The sequence below is a fragment of the Nerophis lumbriciformis genome, linkage group LG01, assembly GCF_033978685.3.
Source record: "Nerophis lumbriciformis linkage group LG01, RoL_Nlum_v2.1, whole genome shotgun sequence".
Lineage (NCBI taxonomy): Eukaryota > Metazoa > Chordata > Actinopteri > Syngnathiformes > Syngnathidae > Nerophis > Nerophis lumbriciformis.
Window position 1 is genome coordinate 48,389,626 of NC_084548.2, and position 22,582 is coordinate 48,412,207.

At 44.8% G+C, this 22,582-nt stretch overlaps 1 protein-coding gene across 1 annotated transcript in view; it reads right to left on the reverse strand.

Moving 5' to 3' along the window:
* The window catches only part of LOC133622449 (metabotropic glutamate receptor 4-like), a 430,106-nt gene that overhangs the window by 17,347 nt on the left and 390,177 nt on the right, over positions 1-22,582 (reverse strand). The window contains exon 8 of the mRNA XM_061985214.1: positions 8,427-8,563. Within this exon, the coding sequence (XP_061841198.1) occupies positions 8,427-8,563 (137 nt within the window). The remainder of the gene's footprint in view (positions 1-8,426; positions 8,564-22,582) is intronic.

Below are 22,582 nucleotides of genomic sequence, written 5' to 3' on the forward strand. Positions count from 1 at the left end.
CATAAATTGGAGAACCTGGGACGCTAACTACAATTTACTGAATGCAGGGTAGCCACTGTGACCTAAAGCCAAGGCCTCCTTGCTATGTCTTAATGCTATGTCTAAAGTCTTAGTGTGCTTGTGTCGATCTAGACGGCCGCTGCTGCAGTTCGCTCCGTCTTTGTTCTTTGTTCGCTTTGTACTTTTTTTGAACTTTTACATTTATTTTTCATCTAGTCGTGCCCTTCTAAACATGCAGTTTAGAAGTGTTTTGTTCGTCCTACTGACGGTGGGGACACTACTGAGGAGCTCAGACGGACAACAACAGTGGAGAGGCTCCTTTATCTACACCAGGGAACAGTTTTTAGCAATACCAGCTGTTAGCATCCAGCAAACGAATCCGGCGCTAACTAACCAGATCCCGGAGGAGCTAAAAAGGACTAACGGAGGTTTGAGTGGCTGTCGAGGGAAAGGAAGACGTTCGAGACAGAAAAGGGCTGAAGCGAGGAGGGAGAGAAGGAGATATAAACCATATCTTCCTTCCGTCGTCATGGGTAACGTGCGGTCTCTGGCGAATAAAATGGATGAGTTGTCGGGTCAGAGTCTCCTCTACTTCCTCAGGAGGCTAGGATCCTTCAATGTCTGTACAAAGATGATGAAGATGTTCTACGAGTCGGTGGTGGCGCCCTCTTGTATGCCGTGGCTTGCTGGGGCAGCGGACTGAGAGCGGGGGAAGCAAATAGGCTGGACAAGCTGGTAAGGAAGGCCAGTAACGTGGTGGGAGTGGAGCTAGACTCTCTGGCGGTGGTGTCTGTTCTACACCAACCAGCCAAATAGCTTAAAGGGGTTCGGGGCGTTGATTTGGCCAGGGGGTGGGGCAGTGACTGGAACTTTGAAGTCGCCCCGGGAGACAGCGTCATGAAGTCGCAGCTGGAGTCGAATCCTCTGCTGGGATCAGCACGACCAGCCGCCTTACATCCCTTTGCAGGATGATGGTTGTTGATTTGTCCTGTCTTTTCTCTCAGTATTCGTCGTTGGGAGGCCGGCACAAACTTTGACATCGACGTCCCTGACGACTCCATGCCTGTCTGGTCTTGTGGCTGTAACTATGCCCAAGCGGAATTGTCCTCTCAAAGCATTAGGGTCTGCGATCCAGACGATGTCTCCCTCTTTGACGTTTCTCTCCTTTGTATGCCACTTCTCACGGACAAAGAGATTTGGACCGGCTAGTTCATTCCACTTGGCCCAGAATCTGTCAACTAAATTGTGGATGTTCCTTAGCCTGCGCCAAGGGTGGGTGACTCGATCAAGTCCATATGTGTCTCCTCCCACTGAGGATCGTCCGAGGATGAGAGAGTTGGGAGTTATGTCGTCGACTAACTCCTCTTGCTCCTGGGCGCGAGCTTCGATTGGGCGCTCGTTTGTCAGATTGGCTGCCTGAAAAATTAGAGTCTGGAACTCGCCCCAGGTGAGAGAGTCTGTCGCTCCTTTCAAACTTGTAAGGGCTCTTTTTATCAGTTTTACGGCAGCTTCTGCTGCTCCATTCCGGTGAGGCGCATCGGCAGGGTGTCCCATTCTTGGCTGCAATGTCCTCAACAGATGATGTTTGTAGACAGCGCAAGTGGTTTTGGAGCTCATTCAGTGCAGGTTTAGCCCTGATGAAGTTTGTCCCTTTGTCGGACCATAGTTTGCGTGGGCCAGCAGAAAACGTTCTGAGGACTGGTCATCGCATACATCAACATGGACTGCCCTTGAAGCCATGCAGCAGAAAACAATTCCTCAGACTTTCTTCCTTGCTCTCCCCTTGACTGCGTCCTTGACTTCATAGGGGCCGAATAGATCCAGGGTTGTGTACTCGAATGTGCCTGCCCTTTGCGTGCGCTCCAGCGGCAGGTCACTCATCACTTGCTGGCATACTCTTGGCAGTGGATGCAGTCATTTATAACTCTCCTGACTGCTCGACGGCCCTGTATGATCCAGGCTTTTCTCCGAGTACCTAGGAGAGTTGCTGCAATCCCCTTGTGGTTCTTCTCATGAGCCTCTTGGGCTAGTAATGTGGCCAATCTTGACTGCATAGGGACCAGAGGAATAGCAGTCGTGCCTTCATTCCAGGACTGAATTCGTCCTCCGCAGAGTAGGAGCCCCGTGAACTCATCTTTCCGGACCACGAGTCGGTCCAGAGTTTCATCCCGGAACTCAACTCCGTCCTGGACTTCAAGGGCAAGGTAATGGAAGGCATCTGCCCTCTCAACAGCTGTAAGACCAAGCTTTGCATTTCCATTGGCAGTGGCCTGGTGGCTGCCACCTAACCAGGCCTCCACTGCCCGCTGAGTCCAGGCAACAGTCCCGCACAGCCTGGCGAGGGAGCTAAACCTCCCAGGAGGATGCGGAGCTTGTCTGACTCAGGCTCGTACCCAACCCCGAGGGCCTTGCTGTCCTCCTCTTGCATCTGATTTGGGAGGATGAGGATGTTCGGCATGCTCGGACAGCCAAGCTGGGGACTGCTCTGGGTTCCCCCCTCCCACTTTGGCCAAAGAAGACCCAGGGTTTTAGAGAGAACCCTCCAGCCTCCAATATCTTCTCCACACCAACAGTTGTCTCTCGTAGAGCATCAAGATCATTGTCCGACGCCAGGATGTCATCGACGTAGCAGTCTTCTTCTAAAACTCTACGTTCTTTGAGCTGTGGCAGTTTAGCTGTCTCTCGCATTGCAACTTGGGCAATACATCCTGCTGGCTTATCGCCAATGTTCACTCGGACAACTGCAAACGTCTCTATTTCGTTCAGGGGGTCATCCCTCCACAGGAATCGATGCAGGTGGACCTCTTTATCCTTGAGCCAAACTGAGTTGTACATCTTTCGTACCTCGCCCAGGGCAGCATGTTGCCCGCTTCGGAACTGTAAGAGAACTCCTTTTATTGGATTAAGTACATCTGGACCTTTGTGGAGAAGGTCATTCAGGCTCCAACCCTGAAACTCTTGGCTGCTATTCCACACTATTCTCACAGGGATGGAAGCAGAGTGGGGGTTGTTGTTCCCCATACGCTGCTTTCCAAGCGGGCTTCCGTCCCAACCTGGACTCCGTCCTCCTGAAAGTAGCCTCCACGGCTCTGCGATTGTCAGGGAGAGAGGCTGGGTCTCCTCGCCAGGGGTAGGCAGCTTCCCAGTGGGTGACTGGCTGTGCTTGTCTGCTTGAACATAGGAGAGGCCATTCTTGATTTCCTCCAACTCCCTTTCTTCTCCAAGGGTCATCTCCTTTCCTCCTGGGGCACACATGCCACATTTGCAGCCCCCACATTGAGGGTCGCACGCTGCCCCGATGCTGTCCCACCTGAACCACTCTAACACTTCCTTGTTAGTTGTAGCGGTGCTGCTGAGGACTGTCTCTTCCTTTGTGAACTCGGTGTTCGGATTGCTTGAGTCCACAAGGGCCTCCTCATATACTCTTGAGGCAGTTCTCATGGACCTCGCGAAATGAGTGTCGGACTGGTGGAAGGTTAAATCTACCATCTCAAGGAGGTCAGGGTGGGTCCCAGCAACCGTCTTTCCAAGTGGGCCATCCCAAAGGATCAGGTCCCCTTCTCTCCTGACTGGCTGTGGTACCTGGCGACCTTCCCTGTGGCTGATGAGGAGATCGATTTTGGTGGGCCGGACCAAGTCTTCAGCAGCAACACCAGGGAAGAACCCTTGAAGTTGATGTGGTGTGGCTTCCTGGGTGACCTCTGCGATGCTCTCCAGGCCGTAGCAAATGATCTTATGCACTCCCAACGTTCCCTCGGGAGTTCCTACCCTCAACCGAAGGGTGTATCTCCTGGTCATGATTGTCCTCCGCATCCCACCAACTCCATGCACAATCAATTTGATATTCTCTCCACATAGTCCGAGATGCTTGGCTCCAGTATGTGTGATGTAATTGGTATCTGAAGCAAAGGTCAATCAATGTTCCGATGAGATGGCCAGAGTTGGTAGTGACCTTGAGGACCATCATTAGCACTGGATATTCTTTAGGTACACTTCCAGTGCTGGTGCAGATTGCTGTGGTGGTTTTGTTTGAAAAGACTTTCCTGCACTCTGTCCTCTGCTCTGGGGTTAGCGTTGCAAGAAACTCTTCCTGCTGGCTGGTTAGGCCAAGAGGCCTTTTCACTGGCACTTTACTGCCACCGTCCCTTCGAGTGGCGAACCTGGGGCAGAGCAGGTAGTGGTGAGCCTCGTCTTGCCGGCAATCCGCTTTACTGCAGAGGAACCCTGAGTTGCAACGGCCATCCTTGGGGTGAATGTTCAAGCATCTGTTGCACACACCATGGGTCCTTAGGTGAGACTTTCTTTTTGCCAGGTCCAAGTCCCTGAACGTTTTGCAAGCAAAAAGCCTTCCAGCGTGTGTTTCATCGCCACAGACGGAGCATGCAGATTGTGGCTTTGCTGGAGGCCCGCGTTGACCTGCAGTGACCCTGGAGAAAGCCTTCTTCGCCCTCTTCTCTGAAGTTTCTATCATGCGTTTCTCAGAGGGAGTATTTTCTGCAAGGCTCGTTCCCAACTGGTCCAGCTCTTCAAGATTTACCTCCTGTCTCTTTAGGAGTGGAAGAAGACACTCAAAGTGGTTCTGATGGGCGAAACCATTGGTCGGCACATCCTTGTAAGCCGACCATTTCTCCTTTAGGAAGTTCGGTAGCTTACTCTCCAGAGACTGTGCCACCAGACAATTTTTCATAACGTCCTCTTCACCCAGGATGAGAATGTTGCTTAGGGCCCTTTCCACCGTCTGGATCAGCTCAATTGCTCTCCTAAGGTTATTTCCTTTTACAGGAGGCAGGCCTTGCACCTCACTCGCAATCATTTGGACAATCCTTGCCTTATTCCCATATCTGTTGTCCAAGCGTTGGAACATTTCCTCAGCGGACGCGCAGCTGGACAGGACGAGGTCCTTCTTCACTTTCTCACCGAGGCTAGCTAGGAGATGGAACTTTGTTACACCTGACGTCCTCAGTGGGTTCCCCAATTGCCCCAGTTCTCCCCACTCAGCCTTCCAACAGTAATAATCTGTTATGTCACCAGAAAACGTGGGGAGACGTGCTCTCTCGAAGGGGAACTGATTTCTGTAGCCGTAACCTCCAGGATACATGTCAGGGATGCCCCGGGGAGCACTCTGGGTTATCAGCGGTGTGCTAGAGGCATTTGATGTGGTTCCAGTGCTGCCACCAACTGGTCCACTAAGTGCCTGGATTCTGGCACCTGAAGCTGAGATGGTTGATGGGAGAGGAATGGATGGAGCAGCTTGGGTGATGCTGCCTGTAGGAAGGTCCTCTTTGGGACTGGGACCGCTAAATGGAGGCTCTGTGAGACTGACTGGGTTGACCATGTCCTGCGCCCTGTCAGACTCTTTTTCTTGTTGTACTTTGTCATCCATATCTTCATCGGATGACTCTGTGCATCTTGGGTCTCGCCAGCTATCCTCCCAGTCTCTTACTCGGCGCCACAGAGCTCGGACCTTCTCCTTGAGCATCTTTGTGTTGGCATATGAGATAAGAGCATCCCAGTTACTGCATCTTCGCTCGAGCTCATAGATCCTCTCTCTCTGGCCGTGTCTGGTGAGCTCAACATCAGACCTCTGTAACTTGTTTATGTTGGAGCCCTCAACCTGGTCCATCTTAGTCTCTGCACTGGAAACACGTTCTCCGATGTCATCTGCTGCGAACTTAGTCCAGATTGATTCTTGAATGAGCTCAACGGAGCAGAACTACATAAAAGAACTACAAATCCCATCAGCCAAACCAGGAAGTAAAGTGCCAGTATTTTTAACTCAAGCCGTAACGAAAATACCTTCGAACTCTCAAATGCAGCTGGACACACGCAACACGAAAACAATCTAATCCAACAGATTTCAATCCGCACATTACTGTTAATTGTGCCAACGTCGTTCATAAACTAAACAGTGAGTGTTTGCCCTGGTTGTGAAGCAGCAAGTTAGCCGTATAACAAGCGCTGCGGACATAGCGGACATACAACAAACAGAAAATCAAGGCAGCGGGCAAGCATGGAATTTAAACAATAATTCAGCTGATCTAACAAAGAAAAGCGGATATAACAAAATGAGCTTACCAGTGGGGTATGCTGGCGACAAAGCACGCTGTTTTTTTACAAACGAAACAATGACGCCATTTTTAAAGCTACCTACATGGTCACCTGTCAGTGGTAGCCCTGCCCATCTTAAAGTCCCAGGTAAGTCCGCCATAAATACATATACACACAACAAATACACATAGTAAACCCAACAGTGTCAGAGAAGAGAAGTCTAGCAAAGATCCTAGCCATTATGTACAACACCTCCCACCCACTACACTCGGACCTGGCAGAGAGAATGAGCACGTTCAGTGGAAGGCTCAGACTCCCAAAATGCAACACGGAACTACACAGGAAGTCCTTCATACCGACAGCCATCATACTGTATAATGCATATGTTCCTTTTTGACTGTACTTAAATGTATAATAGACTGTATTTATATTATTCACATGTGAATAATGCTGTATAATAGACTGTATTTATGTTATTCCCATGTGAATAATGCTGTATACTAGACTGTATTTATATTATGTAAAAATACCTTAATGTTTATTGTCTATTGTGAGCGAACTGTGGTGCTGAATTTCCCCCAGGGATCAATAAAGTACTTTCTACTCTATTCGATTCTATTCTGTGCACTAAAACTATTGCTCTTCTCTCAACATCTTAACTTGTCTCGTCTTCTATTTGTAAAATGAGTGCATTTAATTAAATTCAATTTAAACTGATTGGAGTTTGGAGTGAATAAAATGGATGTGAACAATGCTGTAAATGAAGGTTTTTAGATTTCTGAAACAAAGCATTAGTTTTACTAAATGTTACTACCAAACCAATCAGAGTTAGCCGTTTAGTAGCATGGCCCACTGATTGGCTAAGCCTCAGGCAGCATTATAAAGTTGATTTGATTTGATTTTATTGGAACAAAACAGTGAAACCATGACTATGTGGGTGTTAGTTCATCTCTAGAGGGCTTTCATAATGTTAAAAACCTATTTAGAAACCGTTTTTTATGCTCTAGCTATGAAAATATTAGATTTATATGAATATTTCCTACTTTGCAGAAATTAATTGACGACCGTCAGCAATTAACATTAATAAACGAAGAATTATGTGTTGTTTAATTTTATGTTCACTGTTAGTATTAGAAATTTTGCCGACCCATCCAGAGGCCAAATTGTTAAAAAAAAAAGTGGGGGTGGGAACAAACATCAGTGATTTGCAACATTATCTAAAGCTAAATTACATATTACATATTTATAGTTTCTTCCTTGACACGCGCCCTCTATAAAGTTTCATGGAAATCAGTTAAGTAGATTTGTGGAATTCATGATCCTTTCTTGCACTTGCTGAAAATAATAATGAACCACATGGGGAATTGTTTTTTTTGTTTTTTGGGGGGGGGTTTTTGAGAAAAGGGAAGTACAGTACCGCAAAATTAATTTTCCCCATACATAATGTGTACGATTAGATTAGGTCATTCCATTTATACTGTGAAAGGTTGCAGGCTATGCTTGGCTTTTAATTAGGGATGAACATTCCTCGGTTGCACTGGCAATTTTACTGCAACACTGCTTTCTTTGGATTTACAGTATGGTGTATAGAAAATAGAGAATAAAGGGAAATATTTTTAAATTGGTTACAGAACGGAATATTTAAGTGATATATTGTTTTATGTCTCTTTGCCTTGTCATTTGGCATTCATTACTTTTATGGGGGATTTCTGCCAAGCGAGGCTGTAGACAATAGAAACTCAGTACCTTGATATCTACAATAACTTAATACGATAGCTGTGTTGTGTGCCGGAACAAAATAAAAACACCGGAGGGCTTGAATATAAATCATTTATGAACATAAAACTTAACTTGCCCTTACACTAAGAAAATGTTGCAAAGACACTACAAAACACACTTTGCAATGACTCAATGTGATTTTTTTTTGTTTGAGTTTATGAACTGCAAAGATAAACAAACAGCAAGACTATTACCTCGACAATTAAAAATGTTCATCATAATAATTAATTCAAGAGGTGAAAAGGTGAACCTATTGTTATGCATCTCAATTCTAGCATAGTTTTAACTGTGCACTCTGTGTGGATTTTAAAAGCCTGCAAAAATTAAGATCTGATTATAATCATTCCTGTCATTTTTTTCCTTGGTGCCTTAGGCCTAAACTAGAGCCAATAAACACATTTCAACTTGTTTACATCAAACATGATGATGTCGTTACTGTTATCCATTTTTTCATTGCCTTGTCAGGACAAATTGAATCAAAGTGGAAATGTTCTTTCTGCTATATAGACGGTCAGAGCCTTTCTGACAGTAATGTTGTAAGAGCACACAAGAAAATTATCGTAAAGATTTATAGCAAGTTATATTTCAGAGATTCGTACATCCAAGTGGAGCTGGTCGGTCCAGTGGCCAATGATTTTGTACTCTGTGGTGTTATTTTTCATCTGGTATTGGTAGATTTCATAACGACCAGGAGCATCTCCATTCACGTTGAAGACCACCGGCGTTCCGGCAATTCCTGCAAATGAAACACAAAAACAGAATTTGTTGTTCAAGTGTGCACCGATTGGTAATGCGGGATCCCGACAATGTCTCAAACCTGAAAACCCTTGCTGTCGTAATGCCCTGAGATGAAATGAGTCTGCAGAGCTGTTAGAGAGTTAATGATGGGACCAAATAGATGTTGACAGCTCGGCTGGCCTGGTTATTCGAGGATGGTTCACACAGCTGTCTGTTCATGTTCCCAAATCGTTTCACACGCCTTCATTCTGCTTATTGCTCTATTGCTTGTTATCCTCAAGGTCGTCCTTAGAGTGCAGACAAACGACAGCACTGATTTTAATTACCACTTTGAGGTCTTCCCATCCCTACTTTTCCTTTTCCTTCTCCAACCTTTTGAACTCTTCACCAGAATCAGAGAATTGGGGTGCGAGAGAACATTCACAGCCTTTCACAGGTTCAGTGATCAGCCTGTGTCTCTTTCTAAAAAGTCCCATTAGAGGCATTATCTGCTAGCTCAGACAAGGAAAAAAGCCAAAAGGACCCTAGATTAACTTGCAATGTCGGCAATGGTTTGGATCGATGGTAATAACAAATACACAGACTGTGGACCTATTCACACACATCTGGTTCTGCAAACACAATACAGTATATACAACACCTCATTCCACTCATTCTCTTATCTAGTCCCATTTTCCTAATCATGTTCTTCATCACAACATAACTAGATCCCTCCAAGGGCAGATTCAGGAATTAAACATTGATCTAGCACAGGGGTGTCAAACTCATTTCAGCTCAGGAGCTTCATGGAGGAAAATCTATTCCCACGCTGGGCGGACTGGTGAAATTGGGGCATAGTCATTCAAAAATAAAGACAATATGAGATTATTTTATTTGTCTTACTTAGGCCAAATAGAACAAGCATATTCTGAAAATGTACACATTACAAATAATACTCTTGGCAAAACATTTCAAGTTAGTTGACAAAATTGGTACAGTTTCAAAAACACTATGAAGAACACAATGAACTTAAACGTTGCCTCAGTGTTTTTACAACGCCATTAAACTTTAAGCACTTCCTGTTCAGCATTTTCATGTTGGCAGTTTACTATTAAAGTAAACAAACCGCTGCATTGGTGACATCCGCAACTGCCACAGCACATGGCATGTATCATCATTCAAATATTACAACTAAGGGATAAGATAATATAATCAAAACAATTGTCAAATTGACACCATAATAGCCGAATTAAAGGTAACATCAAACGTAACTACAAACGTAACCAATGTGAACATGCTAGATTTAAGCAATAAATAAAATAGAACAAACACACCAAATGTAGAAAAACACTTTTTTACCATGGAGTTCAGGGTCCGCATCGTGCCGTCAACCAATTGTGAGGGCTGCACGGAACTCTAACTACAAAGATGATGGTCAAGTTTATTTAAGTCTTTGCTTCTTACCGTTTCGTTATTTTATTGTTTGAGTGGATAGTTTACAATGAAAAAAGATATTGTGTGTCGCTACAGCATTAGTCTGCCGCCAGCCACAACAGGAGCAGCTGATTCCTTGCCTGGAGTAGCGGCAGCCAATCCAGAGGGCGCTAAAAGTCAGCTGACACGTCATCGTAAAGAGTAGTATGACGTGAGTTACACTTGAATTGCTATTGCGACATCCAATGGACACATTTACAAGAGCGGTTTCTTTCACAAAAAAATTGCAGCTCATTTTAATATTCAGCAAACTCATTGTGCGGGCTGGCTGGATTAAACCTGTTCACGGGCCTGATATGCCCCGGAGGCCGTACGTTTGACACCCTTGATCTAGCATCATTCATGGAGTACCTGTTTCATTTGACCTTTTTATAAACCTCAAGGACAGCAGGTACAGCAGCAAAGCAACTCAAGGACACTCGTTTTATTAAAATTACGGCTGTCCGCAAATATCGATTGGCCGATATTGTCCGTTACTGGCATAAAAATGTGATATTTGACCATATCAGTATTGTTTTTTGGCCGATGATGGATTGGATTGTAAATGTGTTTGTAGGTGTTTAATTACTGTAGGAACATTTGCCATTCTAATGCAAATCTGCCAGTGGTGCCAAACAACTTCTGACCATTCAGAAGTTTGTATGGTGTGCTCAGAATAACGCTCTTACAAATGCAATGGTTGAGACAAGTTTTTTCACGGTTCTCAAACTTGCCACAGCATCCACAAGATTGACAGGAGAGTTTTGAATGTGTGACTGAAAAATGTAATGAGGGAACGCATCATTACCAGAGCTGTTTATGCTTAGGAAATAGCCACAGAGACAAGCTATTATTGGAACTAAACTGTAAAAAGAAGGGTTGTCTTATATTCAGGTCATCTTACCTTTAAATCAATATGGTAATTGCCACCACAACGCATTTTTCTGAGTGTAATAACTTTTCCTTAAAATGTTTTGTTAATATACCTACTTATCTAAAATATTTATCTCTGGGTGTAAAATGAAATAAGCTATTTATTTTTTTACTTTTAGTTTGTACGTCTCGTAGCGGTTGCTTTAAAGGCCTACTGAAACCCACTACTACCGACCACGCAGTCTGATAGTTTATATATCAATGATGAAATCTTAACATTGCAACATATGCCAATACGGCCGGGTTAGCTTACTAAAGTGCAATTTAAAATTTTGCGCGAAATATCCTGCTGAAAACGTCTCGGTATGATGACGCCTGCGCGTGACGTCACGAATTGTAGAGGACATTTTGGGACAGCATGGTGGCCAGCTATTAAGTCTTCTGTTGTCATCGCAAAATTCCACAGTATTCTGGACATCTGTGTTGGTGAATCTTTTGCAATTTGTTCAATGAACAATGGAGACAGCAAAGAAGAAAGCTGTAGGTGGGAAGCGGTGTATCGCGGCAGGTGTTGTGCCAGATAACGCACCCCCGCCGTAGAATGCACCCCTTGACTGTTGTGCCGGATAACACAGCCGGTGTTTCATTGTTTACATTCCCGGAAGATGACAGTCAAGCTTTACTATTGGCCTGTGGAGAACTGGGACAACAGAGACTCTTACCAGGAGGACTTTGAGTTGGATACGCAGACACAGTACCGTGAGTATGCATGCAGCTGCGGCTTCCAAACATTTGATCGCTTGCCCGTACTTGCGTGCCGCTATGTGTATGTCACGTACGTAACTTTGGGGACTATACTTTGGGAAATATATGTGCTGTATGAACTTTGGGGAGGTGAACGGTACTTTGGGCTGTGGGATTGAGTGTGTTGTGCAGGTGTTTGAGTTGTATTGGCGGGTTGTATGGACGGGAGGGGGGAGGTGTTTGTTATGCGGGATTAATTTGTGGAATATTAAATATAAGCCTGGTTGTGTTGTGGCTAATAGAGTATATATATGTCTTGTGTTTATTTACTGTTTTAGTCATTCCCAGCTGAATATCAGGTCCCACCTGCCTCTCACAGCATCTTCCGTATCTGAATTGCTCCCACTGCCCTCTAGTCCTTCACTCTCACTTTCCTCATCTACAAATCTTTCATCCTCGCTCAAATTAATGGGGAAATCGTCGCTTTCTCAGTCCGAATCACTCTCGCTGCTGGTGGCCATGATTGTAAACAATGTGCAGATGTGAGGAGCTCCACAACCTGTGACGTCAGGCTACTCGTCTGCTACTTCCGTGTGTGTGTGTGCTCACGCACAGGGTGCGTGTGATGCGTCAGTGCGTTAGATTTGTGGCAGAAGTGCTTGTAGTTAGTGCATGCTGCATGCTGCCCCTGCTTGCTACTCTCTGCTTACAGCTATCGCCGCCAGCTAGCCCCTGGGTGGGTGAAAAGAGGAGCCGAGTGCGTAAGCCTCCTCCTGCTGGTACAAAGCCTCTCCACCACCAAGACCCCTGTGGTGCCTCCTCGTGGCCACACACGGTAAACTGCGTCTTTGCGGACACAGGCTAAACTGTAGGGGATCTCGGAGCAGCAGTGGGCCCCAGAGGCGAGGCGTGCAGGCCCACCAGTGTGTGGACACGCCCTGGCGTCCGCCAACCACTGCCCCATCTATGGGTTAAATAGATATAAGACCTCAACGATGGAAGTGGCGGAGGATGACACTGCATGTCACAACGGCACTGAAGGCGGATGAAGGCTGCAACAGAGGGTGGTCTCCAGTCGTCATGGATTCATGCCACTGGATCAAAGCCCCTCTCTGCCAAGGACCGTGTGGTGGCTGCAGGCGCATCAGTCTCCCCACGCTAAAAGACGTCACGCGCAGGCGTCCTCCCGAATGGGAACCCATCCATTTTACATCCCGGATACTTCAAAGTCCTTTGGCGACCGGGAAGTGGTAACGGGGGCAGGACAGTGAAGTCTGGCAGTCCCTAGCCACAACCTGGCACACAGGCGGTGGGTGTTAGATTCAGTCGCTAAGCTCATGGACTGAGGCAGAAGAGCTTCTCGGCAGCTGCACCCATGACTGAGCAGCCCTATTCAGGATCCACTCTGCTCACCCCAGTAGGGGAGGGGGTTAGAAAAGGTACCCTAAAAATAGCCTGCCTCGCAACATCCTGTCTGGAATACCGCATCCAGAGGGATCACCACCACGCGGTCAGAAACAAAAAAAACACAAATTACTCATTGGAGCCTGGAACGTGCGAACCCTCACGGACAACCAAGCCAGCGATCGACCGGAAAGGCGAACTGCCATCATCTCCAGAGAGCTAAGGAAGTTCCAGATCGACATCGCAGCACTCTCCGAGACCCGACTGGCCGACGAAGGGCAGCTGAAGGAAGAAAAAGGCGGGTATACTTTCTTTTGGAAAGGAAAACCTGCAAATGAGCCACGAATCCACGGTGTGGGTTTTGCTATTAAGAACTGCCTCATCAACCACCTCCATGAACTCCCTGTGGGCATCAACGAGCGCCTAATGACCTTACGCCTTATGCTTGCTAGCAGTCATATGGCCACGGTCGTTAGTGCTTATGCACCAACCCTTGATGCACAGGATGAAGTTAAAGAGGCCTTTTATGCTGACCTGGACAAAGTTCTATCTGAAGTCCCCAAGGAGGACAAGTTAATCCTGCTTGGAGACTTCAACGCCAGAGTGGGACGAAACCACCACCTATGGAGGGGTACGCTGGGGAGAGAAGGGGTCGGAAATACAAATTCTAATGGCGCACTACTGCTAACTAAGTGCTCGGAGCACAACCTGGTCACTACCAACACACCAAGTTCAAAACATCATGGATGCACCCTCGCTCCAAACTGTGGCATCTCATTGACTACGTCATTGTCCGCTCTAAAGACCGTCACGACGTCCTAAACACCAGAGCAATGACCAGTGCAGACGACTGCTGGACCGACCATCGCCTCATTCGCTCCATCATGTCCATCCGCTTAATGCGGAAAAGACGGATGCAGAAAAGACAGTGCCGGCCAAGAATTAACATCGAGCTGTTGAGTGACACCACCTACCAACAACAGCTGCAGGAGGCCTTTAGCGCAGCATTGCCCAAACAGTACCCAGAGGATACGGAAACACACTGGAGCACACTTTCGACTGCCATAATGAAATCCTGCAAAAATATTCTTGGTCTCAAAAAGCGGAGACATCAAGACTGGTTTGATGAGAGCGACACTGAGATCCAGCAACTAATTGACAACAAGCGGCAAGCTTTCATCACTTGGCAAAATGACATCCACTGCAAAGTGAAAAGAGTAGCCCACGCCAAAGCGAAGGCAGCTGTCCAAACACAGGTTAGGAAACTGAAGAACCAGTGGTGGACAAAGAAGGCTCTGGAGATCGAGCAGCTTGCTGACTCTGGAGACACGAGAGGCTTCTTCGATGCCACAAGAGTGGTGTATGGTCCCAGCCACCGCTGCCTAACCCCCCTTCGCTCAAAGGATGGTCTGCTGCTGCTGAAGGACAAGGACGCAATTTCAAACAGGTGGAAAGAACACTATGAGGACCTCTTAAACAGGGACACTATACCTGAGATGGAGGCTCTTGACCAACTCCCACAACAACCCACAGATGAAAGCATGGGAGAACCACCTACCTTGGATGAGCTGCAGGATGCCATTGGGAAGATGAGGAACAACAAGGCTGCTGGGCCCGACGGCATTCCAGCAGAGGTCCTGAAGAAAGGCGGACCCGATCTTACCAAGCAATCCATGCCCTGCTTCTCAAAATATGGGAAGAAGAGGAAATCCCTGCACAGCTCAGAGATGCCCTAATTGTATCCATATTTAGGAAAGGAGACAAGGCAGACTGTGGGAATTACCGTGGCATCTCTCTCCTGTCCACCATAGGGAAAGCCCTCGCTCGGGTTTTGGCCAACAGACTCACCCCCCTGTCAGAAAGCGTGCTTCCTGAGTCTCAGAGTGGATTTCGCCCAAGCAGAGGCACCACAGACATGATTTTCATCGCACGACAACTGCAAGAAAAATGCCGGGAACAAAACCAATCACTATACATGGCCTTCATAGACCTCACCAAAGCCTTCGACTCGGTTAACCGTCAGGCACTTTGGCTGGTTCTGTCCAAGATTGGCTGCCCAGATAAATACATCCGGGTACTGAGACTACTGCATGATAACATGTCAGCCACAGTGCTCAGTGGCAGTGGAGATGAAACGGAACCCTTTAGGGTAGACACAGGTGTAAAACAGGGATGTGTCATCGCTCCAACACTATTTTCCATTTTTGTTGCTACTATCCTTCATCTCACAAACATACATCTGCCCCAGGGAGTCGAAATAATGTACAGAACCGACGGTCAACTCCTCAACATCAACCGTTTCAGGGCTAAAGGTCAAACCACCACCAAATCCATCATGGAGCTGCAGTATGCAGACGATAATGCCCTCATAGCCCTCTCAGAAGAGGACCTACAGTGCACTCTGTCTGCTTTTGCGAAGGCATACAAACAGCTTGGTCTTGCCATCAATATAAAGAAAACCCAAATCCTCCACCAATCACCACCAAACAGTAGTGCACCTGTCCTGCCACCAAATCTGTCAATTGACAAAATCCGACTGGAAAATGTGGACCACTTCCCATATCTCGGGAGCCTCCTGTCATCTAAAGCTGTCATTGACGATGAAATTCACCACCGCCTCAGCTGTGCCAGTGGGGCCTTCTCAAGGCTGAGGAAGCGAGTCTTCGAGAACCGTGACCTCCAAGCAAAGACCAAAATCCTGGTCTACAAAGCAGTCGTGCTCCCCACCCTTCTGTATGGGTCAGAAGCCTGGACCACCTACAGCAGGCACTTAAAGGCACTCGAGACCTACCATCATAGATGTCTCAGAAAAATCCTCAGGATCAGCTGGGAGGACCGACGCACCAACACCAGCGTCCTGGAGGAGGCTGGCTTGCCCACCATCACTGCCACGATAGCCCAAAACCAACTCAGATGGACTGGCCATGTAGTCCACATGCCTGACTCTCGCCTCCCAAAACAAGTCCTTTATTCCCAGCTTGTTGAAGGGAAACGGGCCCCGGGAGGTCAAAAGAAGAGATTTAAGGATAACATCAAGGCAAACCTGACAAAGTGTCGCATAGACCTTAAGTCTTGGGAAGTCAAGGCAAAAGACAGGACGATGTGGAGAAACCTTGTCTGTGAGGGTGCCGCGCAATATAATGACGACCTCCGCCATGCTGCACAAGACAAGCGCAGACTAAGAAAGGAGAGAGCATCCACCAAACTGGCCCAACCCAAACCCACCACCACTACATTCCCTTGTCCACATTGCCCCAGAATAATCGGGTCCAGAATCGGCCTCCACGCCCACCTGAAGACCCACAAGGACCAGGAAGGAGGACAGTCATACTCGACCACGAGTGACCGCCGATGATGATGACTTCCGGTACAGGCAAGGCTTTTTTATCAGCGACCAAAAGTTGCGAACTTTATCGTCGATGTTCTCTACTAAATCCTTTCAGCAAAAATTTGGCTATATCGCGAAATGATCAAGTATGACACATAGAATGGACCTGCTATCCCTGTTTAAATAAGAAAATCGCATTTCAGTAGGCCTTTAAGGACATAATTCACCACACCTGTTTACTTGACTCTGTCGTCATTATTCACTGCCATTGTTCTATTGTGCACATAACAATGTTGTTCTTGTTTAACATTCATATATGCAGTTAAGAGTAAGTAATTCGGTGCGGCCCCTTTAAGTGACCGTCAAGCGTTTTACCCAAAAGTTTGTTGTGACCACCATTTTAAGTTGCTTTATGTAAAAAAAATGATTCTGCTCTTTGTTTGCATAAACGGTGCACACGTTTTTGTGTGTCAAATACATTTCAAGTTGTCTTGCTTTCACGTTACAAGCGCAACAGTCTATTGTTTTACAAGTATTCAGTCCAAATATTTATTTCAAAACAAGTTTAGGTAACAATTGCCTAATAATTCCTTTCTGTCGTGTACCTCACAGCTTTATGGTTGAAATGATGTACGCGTGAGTTTTTCTAATACATGGTTTTGCTCCTGACATTTCTCATTATCTCCAGTTTTATGTGCATAGCAATGACACCATCGTTGACCCTTCTATATTTTTGACATGATTCACTCTTTGCAACCCTTCATTCACAATGAGCAATTAGTTGTGGTCTAAACAGAAATATTATTACTCACAGACTTTGTTAAAAGTAATAATAGGTCACAATATTGATTGCTGGCTATGATGTCGGTGAGTCAAACTTGGAGCAAAACTAACACGTATGTCAAGATTTTGATCAAAACATGGATTTTAATGGGATTATTTCAATTGTACCATCTACAGGGCATGTCTCATGTACAATAAAAACACATCTTGCCGACTCAACAACACAGGAAATTGACTTAGAAATACAGTTTCTTAAATTCACTGCTCACCACTCAATCATAGGGGACATACACACAAAGAGAAAATCACACTCATACTCAAACCTATGCACAATTAACCTGGCATGTTTTTAAGGTGTGGGAAGAATCCAGAATACTGGGAAAACATATGCATGTTAGGGGAGAATATGCACAATTTAAAATGCAAACACTCTCTCAACATGAGAGGCTGATATGCTTCCTCAAATTCATAACATGTAATTGATTAGTTTCACAAATTGTTCTTGTTTTTCTTGTTATACACAGGCAGAAAATGGAATGTCTAATAACATTGCCCCTTTTCTGTGAAAAAGTACTTAGCAGTGAAAACACGCCAATGGCACTAATATACAGCAATGGTACAGCACGGTGGAAGAGGGGTTAGTGCGTCTGCCTCACAATACGAAGGTCCTGAGTAGTCGTAAATTCAATCCCGGCCTCGGGATCTTTCTGTGTGGAGTTTGCATGTTCTCCCCGTCACTGCATGGGTTCCCTCCGGGTACTCCGGCTTCCTCCCACCTCCAAAGACATGCAAGTGTTGATTGGCATCACTAAATTGGCCCTAGTGTGTGAATGTGAGTGTGAATGTTGTCTGTCTATCTGTGTTGGCCCTGCGATGAGGTGGCGACTTGTCCAGGGTGTACCCCGCCTTCTGCCCGATTGTAGCTGAGATAAGCTCCAGCACCCCCCGCGACCCCGAAGGGAATAAGCGGTAGAAATGGATGGATGGTACAGCTACAGTATAGCACAGGTAACAATGTATAATGCAGGAGTAAATGTACAGTCGTACCTCAATTTATTATTATTACTATTAAAGTATTTCGATAGGTCTCTCTGCTTTTTGTTATGCTTGAAGTTCCCAGTATACTTTGAGCCTCCCCGCCACTAGATAGCGTAGCAAATGTCATAGTGAAAAATGTAAAATCTGTCCCAAAATATTCAATTTTACTTGCTGGCATTGGCTTAAAGGGGAGCTGCATTTTTTGGGGGGTATTTTGCCTAACGTGCACAATTATTATGAGAGACTAAAACACACGTCTATTTGTTATTTTAGGATTTTAAAGATAATAAAAAACGCTTAAAAGATGAGGCTAACTCGGTTGCAGCCTTCAAAGCCCTCTAAAATAACTTCAAAACCCTCCATCAACCTTTGATATACACACTGGAAGTATATATATAATGTAGTAACAGACATGTTCATAACAATATGTAATATGTACAATATTTACCAGGATCCGCCCATGTAGCTGAGATAGGCTCCAGCGCCCCCCGCGACCCCGAAGTGAAAAAGCGGTAGAAAATGGATGGATGGATGGATGGATGGATGGATTTCTTCAGCGCATTGATTTCTGTTTTCATGGCAGCGCACGTCCCACTTCTGGCAGCAAATGTGTGTTTCAACTTCCGGAAACAAAAGTGTGTTCTTTCTAATCATGGCAGACGAGGTAACAGACAACGAAGACGCCTTTTTTTGGACAAATGAGGTTTCACAACCTTATCTTTTTGAAGCTGAATATACGGAGGATGAACTGCTGCTTATAGAAGCGAGCACGAAGGACGGGTGAAACGCTGGAGCAGACGGAAGCCGAGAGAGTGAGGTGAAAGTGACAACGCTGTAAATGTGGAACTTGGAGCCAAGCTATTTTGACATAAACGCTTACCCAAAATCAACAGGAAACGTCCCCGGCCAGCTGGATATATATTGATCATGATATATGCAGCACGTCATGTTTGTTGTTACAACTACAGTGCATACACTGTCTAGCTAACTGTGGACAAATTGGTGTCCTATCGCATTGTGTTGTGCATTACAAACTCAAACGTGTTTTGTGTTGTCGTAGAAGCTAGCTTATCTCTCGCCGTAGTTAGCTTTTACGGCTAATACCGAAGCATGCCGATGTGTTACTACGCTTTAAAAAGTGTTCCTCAGTGTTCGCTCTTACGATGACAATGTTGCTACATCCTGGTTATTATACGGGTTACGGAATGTAAGTGAAGTATTGTTGACAGTTTTTTAATGCATTTTTAAAGTGATTTAGAGGTAGTGCGACACTAAGTGATTTACTGTGACTAAAATAGTTGCCCCCCCCATTAAAAACTCTTTAAGGTCAGAAAACTCGATTTAAATACTGTTTATAGACTAATTTTTGTGATGTCAAGGTTTTCTATGTATTTCTATGCAGCATGCGATATTTAGTTACACCAGCAGAGGGCGCTTGGTGCCGTTGGTATCAGTAGCTGGCGCCGTAGAAGAAGTCTGTCAGTACGTGATATGAAAAAAAGCAGATATATCAAGCTCCGGTTGTAACGCTGTGTTAATTGTTTTGCAGCTTGATCCTGAAAAATAAATGTGTCGCACAACGAAAGAGTTGGCCCATCTTTCGAGCCGTGTAACAGTAGCATTGATTGCTCCCATTATCTGCTCTGCTAGCCACCAAGAACGAGCCAATTTTTTACATGATAGAATGAAATAAAACAACAACTTTGTGTTCTTGTCTCTCACGGATTGTGAACGATAGGCAAAATTCCCCAAAAAATGCAGTTACCCTTCAAAGCTAGTGATCGCAGTTCTCTGGTCTCGCCTGAAAAGGGTCCACTCTTCTCCCCCATTACACTGACTGTGGGAGATAGCATACATAGATGTATCTGCTTTTTCAAAGCCATCACTCACTGCAATCAGTCTTCTTAACCAGCTTTCTCTTTTCAGTCATTTGGCTCAATGTAATTTTATATGTAGTTGAAGTTGAAGTACCAATGATTGTCACACCCACACTAGGCGTGGTGAAATTTGTTCTCTGCATTTGACCCATAACCTTGTTCACCCCCTGGGAGGCGAGGGGAGCAGTGAGCAGCAGAAGTGAGCAGCAGCGGTGGCCACGCCCGGGAATAACTTTTGGTGATTTAACCCCCAATTCCAACCCAATATGAGACGGAAGACAGACAAACATTTACACTCACATTCACACAACAGGGCCAATTTCGTGTTGCCAATAAACCTATCCCCAGGTGCATGTCTCCAGGGTGTACACCGCCTTCTTCCCGAGTCCAGCTGGCGTAAAATGGCATCGTTGAAATAGACGTGAATACGGATTGGGCCAGTGCCAAAAATGTGCTGGATTCAGTATCCTTCCCTAACATCTATGTGAAACAAGAACGCACATCTCTTTCCATTGTCTGTCTTAACCAAGCATAAAAAAGCATGGTATGCTTTTACTAAGTGTGTAAAAGCACATAAGAATCACTGATATTTAATTTAAAAAACTAAAAATGTCATACAAATGCAGTTATATCAATTTTGGATCAATGGCAGGAAAAAAAAACATATTTGCATGATATTAATTGGTTTTAACATTTACACTTAGCTGATGTTACAACTGTGGAATATCATTATAATGCGATAATTATTTCCAGGATGAACAAAATTAAATGTTGTCAAAATGCAATACTCTTCTTCTGTTTTAACTGCTTAACTGTTTCAAGTTTATTCACAATACCATATAACAATTACAATAGTAGTGAATATCATCTTTTAAAGATGTTGGTACGTGAAAGGGTCCCCCAAATAAGCTAGAAGAAGCTTTGAAAGGGGGTCCAGAGGACAGTATATACATGGAATGATGAAACATGGTAGCAAGCAGAACAACAAAAAACAACAACAACGCTATATGATAAACACAAGATAATAGTACTAAAACAAGCATACACATACATACATTCATTCAACCATGCAAAACCCAACAGTAGTCTACCCCACATGAGGCATTAGAGATACGTGGTTAATAGGTACGTTTTCAGTTTCTTTTTGAAGTTGGAGAATGGATACAGCATCTTGAGGCTCTCATTAAGCCAGTTCCAAATCTTTGGTCCCCTGCATACAACACTTTGAGCGGTACAAGCCAGTAAACGATGCTTACCTGATATTAGATCTAAGTTACGAGTGTTGTGAGCATGCTGGGGATGGTAGATAGGAACCAAGCTACAGAGCCTAACATTCAGCCTGTAAATGACTTGATAGGTTAAACAAGCATTTTGATAAATATTGAACTCTGTCAGTCTTAAGAGATGATAATTATGGAATAGATGTCAAGTGGGGGCATCAAACTTGGACCATGACAGGGCTCGTATGATTTTCTTTTGCATGGATTCTAATTTGTAGGTAGGGAAGGTGTTACACCAGATGACATTACAGTAGTTTAGATGTGGTTCAAAGAGAGTTTTATATAGGGTAAGTAGAACATAAAGAGGAAGATAATGACGAAGGTGAAAGAACAGGCCAACATATTTGGATAATTCATTTAACAGATGGCTTATGTGACATTTGAAATTGAGGTATTCGTCAATGATGACCCCCAGGAATTTTGTGGAGTACACTCACTGTATATCCTGCCCATTGATGTTGATATGGCAGTGCTCAGTATTTGTCCGGTTTTTATTAGAACGAAATAGAATACAATTTGTTTTATTTACATTAAGTGAGAGCTTATTGAATTTGAACCAGGAATCCACTTTCACAATCCACTTTCTCCATGTAATGAAACTAGTCATAAAGCATAAAACCTAATGTTGGTGACAAATGTTGTGGGGAAAGTGTTAATTATAAATTGTACAATGAAATGTGGCTGTTTGCATAGATAGATAGATAGATAGATAGATAGATAGATGGATAGTACTTTATTGATTCCTTCAGGAGATGCCTGAAGTGGAAACAATTTGTTTGAAAATGAAGTCATCCGTCACAAATTCACAAAATAAAGAAACACTGTCACATGAATGGACTCAAAAAATACCAATAATATTGTATCAATGTATTTCCAATTTGGAATGGTCATAAACCATGACACATTAAGTTTTTGGTAGATTATTTTCTGTCATGTGTTTTTTTAATGTTTTTAAATTAATTAGTTTGTACGCAGAAATCCTCAACTTCAAACATGACAGGTTATTTATGACCCAACATAAATGTATAACCTCTTCAATTAAATCTCTTTAATTTACTCCAGTAAAGTCTGAGCCAATCACGATGACATTCTGGAAATGCTTCTGTGATCCTGTGTGCTTCACCCCGTTACAACCAAGTAAAATCAAACTCCTCCAAGTTAACAACTGTAAAGTACAGCTGTTACAGCACAAATGGGAGCCGTGCCTTAATGCCATTATAAGGAATTGCTGTACAAAA